At 44.4% G+C, this 11,731-nt stretch overlaps 1 protein-coding gene and 1 pseudogene across 1 annotated transcript in view; one reads left to right on the top strand and one right to left on the bottom strand.

Moving 5' to 3' along the window:
• Positions 1-2,446: 2,446 nt before the first annotated feature.
• LOC133065309 (eukaryotic translation initiation factor 4B-like) lies at positions 2,447-3,847 on the bottom strand (annotated as a pseudogene).
• A 6,179-nt stretch (positions 3,848-10,026) lies between these two features.
• The window catches only part of EIF2AK3 (eukaryotic translation initiation factor 2 alpha kinase 3), a 79,039-nt gene continuing 77,334 nt past the window's right edge, over positions 10,027-11,731 (top strand). The window contains exon 1 of the mRNA XM_061155310.1: positions 10,027-10,512. Coding sequence (XP_061011293.1) covers positions 10,202-10,512 — 311 coding nt within the window. The 5' untranslated portion in view covers positions 10,027-10,201. The remainder of the gene's footprint in view (positions 10,513-11,731) is intronic.

The raw sequence follows: 11,731 nt of genomic DNA, 5'->3' as shown, positions 1-11,731 counted from the left end.
TCCAGAACCCTCGAGCCACAACTAGAGAGTCCATTTGAAAGTGTTAGTTGCTCACTCAGAGTTTTCCGACTCTGCAAGTCCATGGACTGTAGCCCACCAGGCTCTTCTCTCCATGGGATTCTCCAAGCAAGAATACTGGAGTGGATATCCATTCCCTTCTATAGGGGATCTTCCTGACCCAGGGATCGAACCCGGGTCTCCTGCATTACAGGCAGATTCTTTACCATCTGAGCCACCAGGGAAGCCCAGAGGGTCCATGGTTCACTACAAAAGATTTCATATGATCCAGCGAAGATCCCACATGCTGTAACTAAGACCCAACTCAGCCAAAAAAAGCAAAGTTCTGATTTGGGCAATGTTGAAGGGGGTTACGAGATTAAACATGCAACCACACTTTATTTTACAGTGTCCTGTCCTGGAATGCCATGCTTGGTGACAGGTGCCTGAAAATGCTGAAATCTGTCCCTGCAAAGATATAAGTTCCCTGAGGAGACAAGAGGGGGAAGATCTGTATACAGGCCAAGGTCTTTCGAGGAGTCCTCCTCCACCCTCTGATTACTGGCAGCAAAAGTTACCCACCCAGTGAGGACCTTGAGGGGTCTTTCCACCTGAAGTGTGCCTTTGAATCTTACATTATTTTTATTTTCTTGAGAAAGAAATGGAAAATTTTATTTAAGCCAACCTGATGATTAATCTGGGAGACAGACTTTCAGGAAACTGAGGACGTCTCCCAGACTTTATTTTTTAATGCATCTATGCTGCAAGCACTGAATGTGTGTCCCCAGCTACCTGGTTGGGGTGCAGAATGAAAATGGGAATATAGATCATGTATTCCTCCAAAGAGCTACCAGTTTTGCTAGGAACATCTAAAATGAATACTGTTTTTCTCCTGATGATGAGAATACTTTCTGTCTGAATCTCAGTGCCTAGCAGCCTAGGCATTTAAAATATTTGATAAAGAATGCATAAAACAAGTAGCAAACACTGAGTCTGTGTATAAGCTCCAGCCCCATAGATCATAGGGGAATAGAAACTCTTGTTGTTGTCAATTTTTATTAAGTAATCTATTTCTTTTTTTTTTTAATTTATTAATAATTATTTTTGGCTGTGCTGGGCCTTAGTTGCTGTGCTGGCTTTCTCTAGTTGCAGTGAATGGGCTTCTTATTGTGGTGACTTCTTGTTGTGGAGCAAGGGTTCCAGGCCCCAGGCTTCAGCAGCTGCAGCACACAGGCTCAGTAGTTGCAACTCACAGGCCTAGTATGCAGAGTCAGCAGTTGCGGTGCATGGGCTTAGTTGCTTGGCAGCATGTGGAATCTTTCCAGACCAGGGATTGAACCCATGTCCCCTGCATTGGCAGGTGGATTCTTATCCACTGCACCACAAGTGCATTAAGTCCCTTAATCTATTTCTTTATTAAAGTTGTAGTAGATGATATAACATCTGATGTCTACTTGGAAAGATACAAAAGGGTACACATTTAAAATTCTCCTTCTTGGGAATTCCCTGGATGTCCAGCGGTTAGGACTCAGCACTTTTGATCTCTGGTAGGGGCAGGGTACTAAGATCCCACAAATCATGTGGTACAAGAAAAAAATAAGCATAAATAAAATTCTTCCTGGTTGCACAACTGGGCAATATATTCAATCACTGAATGTTACACTTTAAATAAGTGAACTGTATGTTATGTGAATTGCATCTCAATAAGGCTGCTAGAAAAATGGAAGTCTGTCTCCTATTCTCCCATTCTTGTGCCTTGGCCACCCTGTTTTTCCAGGAACAATCTTGTGGCCTGTTTTCTTCTTCCAGAGGGATATAGATATAGACAGGTATAGAAATACACATTCATTTACATAGAAATATATGCATATAGTAGCACACATGCACATATGTATACAGAAATATATGTCACCCTCTTTTTACTTAATTAATTGATTTAATTTATTTATTTGGATGCACTGGGTCTCAGCTGAGGCATGCAGAATATTTTAATAGCATCTTGCAGGATCTAGTTCCCTGAAAGTGTAAGTGTTAGTCACTCAGTCGTGTCGGACTCTTTGTAACCCCACGGATTGTAGCTTACCAGGCTCCTCTGCCCATGGGATTCTCCAAGCCAAAATACTGGAGTGGGTTGTCATTCTCTTCTCCAGGGGATCTTCCTGACCAGGGATTGAACCTGGGTCTCTTGCATTGCAGGCAGATTCTTCACCATTTGAGCCACCAAAAAAAAAAAGGAAGCCTAGGGCTTATTTGTGACACACAGGATCCCTGGTCTTTTGCCACCATGAAAGGGGACCAATGTATCCCAGTTTTGCCCAAAACCTTCCCAGTTTTAAGGCACAAGCTTCCAAGTCCTGGAAAATCACTCAGTCTCAGAACAATTCAATCATCCTGGTGGGTTGATCCTCTCTTCTCCGGCACCCTGCCCAGGCAATGGAGATGCTGAGTTTTATTTCATCTTGTCTGGATGGAGGTTTGATTTGTTCTCAAATGTTCCAGGATAGAGAGAGACAAGGAGAAAGCACAGGGTTAGATCGTCAGCTTTGTTTTCACCTTCACTGTCAAAGGAAAAAGCAGCATGACCGATTGCAGAACTGAACCTGGAGGCTGGATTTTCTTCAGGTTTCTTTGGCTCCAATGTAAATCAGATCAGGAGTCTTGATCCTTTTTACCATCCTTCACACCTGACTCTCTGGCAGTCTTTTTTCCCTCCACGGTCTGGATCAGGACTGGACTTGCCACTTTGACCTTTTGGGACATTTGCTCAACTATCTTCTTTTCACCTTTCCTGCTGGTCTTTGCTCAGATGGCAGAGCCAGAACTACTATTGCTGCTCTGTGTCTGAGCTCTGAGATTAGCAGGAGGGTTAGATTGCTTCTCCAGGGGCCTTCTCCTTTGGTGGAGCAGTTGGCATTACCTTTAGAGACTGCTCAAGTTTGGTAGGCTTAGAAGTTGGAGAGTGACAATTTTCCTCCTTAGTAAGTGTTTTCTTTTCTAGAGACTTCTTCCTATCTTTTCTCCATACATTTCTGCTAGGTGCAGTCTGTGATGATTCACTTCCTGTCCTCAGCCCTTCCTTTTCCTGAATTTCTTCACTTTGTCAGCTTATGTGTCTCTCCCAAGTTTGAAGTTTTAGTTTTGGTTCTAGAACGTCCCTAGCAGCTGTGTCAACAAGTTTTGCCCCTCACTCACAGAGGCTGCTCACCGGGAGGTGCTAGTAGAGGAAATGTCTTCCTTGGGAGTACCCTGGGGCTTTACATTCACGATGAGTCTGTGGGTGGGAGGACCTGTACCATCATGCCTCTCTAATCGTCTGCCATATCTATCTTCATAGTGGTCTCCCCTTCCTTCGTATTCCTAATCCCTCTGGTGCCCACAACCAAATACTCTTCCCGCCACTGCCTGTCCTGTAACCATAGCCACTGTCATAGTCTCTACTGCCTCAGTCATCATAGCAATCCTGGCCCCTATGTCAAACCACATCCCCGTGTGGACTGGACCATCCTACTATCCTGTTTATCCTGACACGCATATTGGCATGAATCATAATGATCTCAACACTTGTCTCCAAAGCTATCATCACCTCTTCTGGACAGGTAGTCATCAAAGCTGTCTGCAGCAGGATGGGCCCTTCAGTGTGAATCTCTTGTCTGAATACCAACTTCTGTCTTGACCGAGAGAACCAAGTATCGGCCGAAGGATCCAGTATTGGATCAGCAATGTCCATTTGAAATCTCCTGCCCTCTAGAAATCCTTCACTGATACTACGGGTAATACTGAGCAAGGAATCTAAACTCAGGACCTCAAAGTCAGGGTAACCAAAACCTTTCAGTCTGCTTGCTGGGTACATGGGATAAATGCACTGGATTTGGGATGATAATGATGCATCAACTCAAGTTCTTTGATTGTAGTGAATGTACCACCCTGGTGGGGGTGGACTTTGCTACTGGGGGTAGCTGTCGGTATATGGGGAGAGGAGGTATATGGGAACTCTGTACTTCCTGCTCAATTTTGCTATAAACTTAAAAACTACTCTTCTGTTTTTTAAGATCACTTTTTTGATGTGGACCATTTTTAAAGTCTTTACTAAATTTGTTACAATATTGTTCCTGTTTTCTGTTTTTTTTTTTTTTTCTGCCAGGAGGCATGTGGGATCTTAGCTCCCTGACGAGGGATCAAACCTGCACCCCTTGCATTGGAAAGCGAAGTCTTAACCACTAGACCACCGGGGAAGTCCTAAACTACTCTCAAAAAGTACAGTCTATTTAGGTCTGCCACCCATTTTTTGATTGGATTGTTTGTGTTATTTTTGCTATTGAGCTCCGTAAGCTGTTATCACATTTTGGAGATTAATCTTTTTGTCTGACCTAAACAGACATTTCTCCAAAGACATACAGATGACCAAGAGGCACAGGAAAAGATGCTGAATATCACTAATTATTAGAGAAGTGTAAATTGAAACCACAGTGAGGTATCACTTCACACCAGCTAGAATAGCCATCATCAAAAAATCTACAAACAATAAATGATGGAGACAGTGTGGAGAAAAGGGAACCCTCCTACTCTGTTGGTAGGAGTGTAAATTGGTACAGCCACTGTGGAGAACAGTAAGGAGGGTCCTTAAAAAACTAAACATAGAACACCACATGACCCATCAATCCCACTCCTGGGCATATATCCTGAGAAAACCATAATTCAAAAAGACACAAATACTCCCATGTTCCCTGATGCTCAGGGTACTACTATTTACAATAGTTATGCTATTTACAATAGCCAGGACATGGAAGCAACCTAGACGTCCACTGACAGATAAATGGATAAAGATGTGGTACATATATATAATGGAATATTACTCAGCCATAAAAAAAGAATGAATTTGAGTCAGTTCTAGTGAGGTAGATGAATCTAGAACCTGTTATTTGAGTGAAGTAAGCCAGAAAGAGAAATAAATATTGTATATTAATGCATATACATGGAATCTAGAAAAATGGTACTGATGAACCTACTTGAAGGACAGGAATAGAGGTACAGATGTAGAGAACGGATTTTTCAACACAGTAGGGGGAGGAGGCGGGGCAGAACTGAGAGAGTAGCATTGACACATATACACTACCATGTGTAAAATAGATAACCAGTGGGAAGCTGTTGCATAGCACGGGGACTTCAGCTCAGTGCTCTGTGATGACCTAGAGGGTGGAATGGGAGAATGGGAGGGAGGCTCAGGAGGGAGGGGATATAGGTATACTTATGGTTGCTTCATGATGTTGTACAACAGAAACTAGCACAACATTGTAAAGTGATGATATTCCAATAAAAAATAAAATTATCATACAATAAAAAAGTAAATCTATATTAAAAATGTTCAAGTCATTTTAAAAATCAACTGTTCCAGATCTAATTATGATTACATCAGATCTCTTTTTGCTATTGTTTGCATATATAACTTTTGCATGTTCACCTTACAGTTAAGGTATGTCTCTTATCTTTTATCCAGGCAGATAAGCTTTGTATTATAACAGTTCTCATGCCATACATGCTTAATGTCAATACTGATATACTGGCATTTATAGCTACCACTTACTGTTTTTAATCTCTACCTGTCCCACCTGTTTCTTGTCCTCTTTTTCCTCTTTTCTTGCCCCCTTTGAATAAATCACAGATTTTTATTATTACATTTCCTCCATTAGTTATATCGCCTTTGTATGACTATCATTCTTTAAGTGATTACCCTGACTGTAACATGCATCCTGACCTAATACAGTATAACAAAATTAGTACTTTATTTTCCCAGATAATGCAAAGATGTTTGACTGCTTATTAAAAATTTTTATTTATTTTTGGCTGTGCTGGGTCTTCATTGCTGTACTCGGGCTTTCTCGAGTTGCAGAGAGCAGGGGCTACTCTATTTGCTGTGTGTGAATCTCTTGTTGCAGTGGCTTATCTTATGCATGGGCTCTAGGGTGCTCAGGCTTCAGTAGTTATGGTGCACAGGCTTAGTCACTGCGCAACATGTGGAATCTTCCCAGACCAGGGATTGCGAATCCATTTCCCCGGCACTGGCACTTAGATTTTCAACCACTGAATCACCTGGGAAGTCTAGTGTTAGGCTGCTTTCACTGCATTTACCTACTCCCACCTTTCAAGCTGTGAGCTTCCCCAGCGGCTCAGTGGTAAAAGAATCCGCCAATATAGGAGTCACAGGAGATGATGGTTTGATTCTTGGGTCAGGAAGATCCCCTGGAGGAGGAAATGGCAACCCATTCCAGTATTCTTGACTGGTCGCAAAGAGTCCGACAGGACTGAGCACATACACATCTTGTACTATTGGTACTTATTTTAGTTTTGCTATTGTTTAGTCGCTAAGTCATGTCCAACTCTTGTGCGACCCCATGGACTGTAGCCCACCAAGCTCCTCTGTCCATGGGATTTCCCAGGCAAGAATACTAGAGTGGGTTGCCATTTCTTCTTCCAGGGGATCTTCCCAACCCAGGGATCAACCTCGCTTTTGCTCCAGGCTCTTCAAAAGTGACAGAATTGGATTTTTGGTCTCTTTGCATTTTGGGGGCCAGAATTTGCCCCAACTGCACATGCATGCACATGCATGTAGTTATTTTTAGTCTCATACAGTTTCTTTGTATTTTGCCGCTCGAGGAGAGATGTGTCCAGGTCAAGCATTGCAGCACTGCATTAAAGAGTCCAAGGCCCCAGTCGGTCTCACTTGATTCAGATTCCAGAGCTACTGTGTAGTCACTGTGACTCTGCATGCTGTTAAAACTGGCACATACTCTTTTCCCTTCCAGCAATTTTTTATCCCATTCAGCTGACCATGACTCAGGACTCATCTTCTTTTTCCAAAATGGAAATTCTTGCATGTTTTTTTCCTTGAATATAAAGCTTGACTCTCCTAACATTTTCAACCACTGTGTTCTCCTGCCTGTGCCCTTTACACCATAGCACTTATCTTGGTTTTATTTTTTTATTTTTATTTTTCTTGGTTTTAATAATATAAATATTTTACTAAAGTAGTGTCTGCCTCCCTAACTAGATAATTGTTAAGCTTCAGAAGGGCAGGGACCATGCCTGTTTTGTTCACATCTTTATTCCCATTACATGCAGGTAGACACATGGTCCTCCCTGCATGGTAAATAAATAATAACAATAATAAAAACCTTCCACATAATTTACAAATGGCAAGCAGATTTCTGATTCATTAGCTCAGATTGTTATTGTTCGTGCCATGATCATCTTTTGAAAAAGTCACAGATCTATGAAGACTAAATCCACTAAAACATACACACAAGCTAATTTCAAATGCAGGCTTCCCAGGTGGCTCGGTGGTAAAGGATCTGCCTGCCAATGCAGGAGATGCAACAGATGCAGGTTGATCCCTAGGTTTGGAAGATTCCATGGAGAAGAAGATGGCAACCCTTCTCTAGTATTCTTGCCTGGAAAATGCCATGGACAGATGGGCCTGGCGGGCTACTGTCCATGGGGTCACCAAGAATTGGACATGACTGGGCACATAGCCCAGGGCAATTTCAAATGGACATTATAAATAGTCAACAATCATTTCTCATCTCACGTTAATTTTCTGACACTTTCCTCATATTATATTCTCTCACTTAGGATATCTGAGCTCCTGTTTAGTTGAGTAGAAAGTGATCAACTAGTTTGAGCTCTCTCATCTATATTCTCTTCATTTCAAAATAATTTATCTTTTCGGGGTACTTTCTAATCTCTACTTTCAACATGGAAGGCACAGCAGTCTCTGTTTTCTCCAGATACTCTGGGTTCTTGCTTTCTTAATCACTCCCTTCTATCTATAGCAACTACAATCTCATTCATTTATCCATTTTGTTCTGTCCTCAGATTTTCATTTATTCAACAAATATTTATTAAATGCTCACTAAATACTTTGCATTGTTTTAGGCTCTTTGAACATATCAATGTGTAAATGGTAATGGAATTTATGTAGGTGTGGAGGGAGACAGACAATAAATAAATATGCAAATTATAGCATCACTGACTCAATGGACATGAGTTTGAACAAACTTGGGAGATAATGGACAGGGAAGCCTGATGTACTGCAGTCCATGGGGTCCCAAAGAATTGGACAGCACTGACTGACTGAACCGAAAAGATTGTATTAAAGAGAAAAATAAAGCAGGGGAGTTCAATTTTAAAAAGGATGGTTAGGAGAGGCTTTACTGGGAAGGTAACAGAACCCTGAAAGAAGTGTCAGAACTAGTCTCATGAATATCTGGGTGTATGAGCTGAACTGTGTCTCCTTTGAAATTCGTGCATCTAAGTCCTGACCCTAGTACCCCTGAATGTAACCTAAAAGGAGAGAAGCCTTTTAAGGAGGAGATTAAGTTAAAATGAGGTAGTAATGAGGGCTACGATTTGGCCCACATGGAAGCTGGAAAACCAGTGAAAAGTGTTTTATACAGGAAAGACTGATGTACTGGGTTAGTTATTGTTGTTGTTCAGTTGCCAAGTCCTCTCTGACTCTTTGCAACCCCATGGACTGCAGCACGCCAGGCCTCCCTGTCCTTCACCATCACCAAGAGTTTGCCCAAGTTCATTTCCATTGAATAGTGATGCCATCCAACCACCTCATCCTCTGTCTGGGTTCATTATGTAGATGATAAAATGAAGATGAAGAATAGTCTTTTGAATTTAGCAATGGTGGCCACAGCATGAGCAGTTTGGTGGAGTTGTGGGAACAAAAGTAGTGTGTCTGAGAAGGGGACACAAGGAATCGAAGACACTTTAGAGTTTTTCCTGAACTGAGCAACTATGAAATACGGTTGACTGTGGAAGGGGAAGTGGAGGGTTTTGCTTGTTTTGCTTTTGGACTGAAGAAATTAAGAGCATGTCTGTATGCCAGTAGCTTAGAAAAAATAAGATCTTCAAAATTTTGATGGGGACATAGCCTCTCACATATAGCCACACAGCTGGTCTCATCTTTAACGCTCTTTTGAGAACACTGCTGAGGGATTCACAGCAGTTGGGTTGTTTCTAAACCACTTCTCTTGTCACTTCACTCATCTGCTCAGGAATCTTCAGGGTGTCCGGAACCGCTGCATGAAAAGTTCTACTGCCTTGGCCAAGCATTCAAATCTCCAGTTTGGCCTTTTGTGGTTTTCTCTCTTTCTTGCCCTGTTAGTGAGCTACAAAGCATGGCAGACCAGGATCAGAAGGCTTGGATGAAAAGTCATGGTTCTGTAAATAACTCCTTATGTGACTGTAGACAAATGACGTAAGTGCACCGGCCTTGTGCTCCTTCTCCTTTCCAACAAGGAAGGGGCGTGTCGGATAGACTAGATTGCTGTAGGTCACCGAAGAAATCAGCATCTCTAAACAAGCCGTAATTTCCAGCCCGATGGCTGGATCGTCTCCCCAACTCACGTCACCCCTTCCACTTTCAGGAACTACATGTTTTGTGCGGTCACTTATTTTTCCTGCTCTTATTCTGGCTTTCCAAACGGACCAGGCTTTACAGAGATAACTCCTTGAAGATCGGCCGCCTCCCCACCACCAGGGACTCGCCTTTCACTCTTTGCTTCACTTGGGACTGTCCTCTCCGCAGTCAGAATCCGCCACGTAGTAAGTGCTGCTTCCAACCAATCAAGAAGAAATTATCTCAGACTTTTGAAGGACAACCGCTTTCACCAATGATCTTTAAGTATTCTCTAGCGCCTCGCTTTGAGGGGCGAGGCCAATCAGCACAATGGCCAATCTTCTCTGGGGAATGGTGTTCTGGGTACTGCCAAATCAACCAATCAGGTAAAAAAACTGCTTGGAGGGGCGTTTCTCATTGGTAAGCGCGTCCGGAAGAGGGCGGGCCTCGGGCTAAAGGCAGTACAATTTGATTGGCAGCTTTGCTGTTGACAACCCGGGAGAGCCCACCTGCTCCAACAAGACTAGCGTCGGTGCCCAGAGTGGCAGAGTCTGAGGCCAATCAGAGAGCAGATGCGCGGAAAGCTCGCTCAATGGGCGATGTCCGAGGGAAGCTGTCACTCAGGTGGCGCTGGCGGAGGCCGGGCTAAGACGTGGCCGAGGGAAAGCTGCTGGACTTCCTGACCGTCTAGGCGGCGGCGGAGTCCCTAGCGCGTCCTCTCCTTGGTCGGGGATTCTGAACTGCGGGAGAGGCGGGCGCCGGCGGCTACACCTCCATGCCGGCTCGCGGGGCGGGCCGCTGATGGAGCGCGCCACCGGCCCGGGGTCGCTGGCACGGGCGCTGCTACTGCCACTGCTGCTGGGGCTCGTGGCAGGGACAGTGGCCGCGCGGCGCACCTCTGACCTCCTCGCACCGACAGCGGAGGCGGCGTTCGGCCTGGGGGCCGCGGCGGCTCCCACCTCGGCTACGCGGGTGCCGGCGGCGGGCGCCGTGATTGCAGCCGAAGTGACGGTGGAGGACTCCGAGGCGCTGCCGGCGGCTGCAGGCGAGCAGGAGCCGCCGGAGCCGGAGCCGGAGCCGGAAGAGGAGCCCGATATTCGGCCATGCGGCAGGTAAGGGGCGCGGTAGAGCATCGGGATCACTGACCCCCTGGAGGCGACTTGTTTATGCGCGTGCGCCGCGGAGGATCCGGGGGCCGCGGTCCCCCCTCCGCCGCGACCTCTAGCTGGCCGAGGACCGCTGGTGACCTGGGGGAGAGATCGGGGCCGCCTCTCCATCCCCTGGACCAGAGAAGGGCCTCACTCTGCTCCCTGGCGCCCAGTTGTAGTTCCCTGGTACGAGCAGCATCCTCGAAGGTACCTGGAGGATGCTAGGAGAACGGACTGCGAAGTGGGAAAGAAACGTTACTTTCTTTCTTTGATTGCTTTCGAGCTTTACTCGTACCCCAAGCAACTTACAGCACCCCCCATCTTTTTTTTTTTTTTTAATGAATTACCAATTTTGTGCTAGTGTGACAGCTGTTTGGGGAAAGAACTTCACAAAGAGATTTCAACATTAAAGAAAAAAAAAAATCCCTGTAGTGCCCACGCACCAGGGTTGAGGTCAGTATTTCTCTAATTGAGATCTGTGGAACACCTGCATCAGAACCGCCCGGAGATGCTGGTGGACTGTACAGTTTTCTAAGTCCCATTCCAGATTGACTGGATTAGACTTCCTCAGGGTAAGAAACTGGAATCTGCACATTTAATACGCACTGCAGACAATTCTTGAACACACTGAAGTTTAGAAGCTATGGTTTTGTTTGTTTGAATTTCGGCAGTTCTTTGATATTTAGAGGGTTTACTATTAAACATTTAATATAGGGCTGTTTTGGTTGAATTGTTTCATCTCCTTAAAAACGTTTCTTCAAGATACGTGTTTTAAAGCACTTTTCATGGCTGGGCACACGTGTGAGGCATTTTAATGGTAGATTATTTCTCAGATGGCTAACCTTAGCACACCGGAGGAGAAAGTGAGATCCCATTTAATGGATGGAATGATAATAGGAGCATTAGGTAAATTAAACCAGAGAGGGTTACTGGATTAGAAAGTATTTTAAGTTTAAATGTAATCATGACTAGATTATGACAAATTAGGTTTAATTTTTCAGTTAAATATCAGAGCTTTGATCTGTATGCGGGTGAGGGCGCTAAGTCACTTCAGTCATGCCCAACTCTTTGTGACCCTATGAACGGTAGCTCGACAGGCTCCTCTGTTCATGGCATTCTCCAGGCAAGAATACTGGAGTGGGTTGCCATGCCCTCCTCCAGGGGATCTTCCCGACCCAGTGAT

The sequence above is a fragment of the Dama dama genome, chromosome 11, assembly GCF_033118175.1.
Source record: "Dama dama isolate Ldn47 chromosome 11, ASM3311817v1, whole genome shotgun sequence".
Taxonomy (NCBI): domain Eukaryota; kingdom Metazoa; phylum Chordata; class Mammalia; order Artiodactyla; family Cervidae; genus Dama; species Dama dama.
The sequence above is the reverse complement of the archived record's forward strand: the minus strand, read 5'-3'. Positions and strand labels throughout refer to the sequence as shown.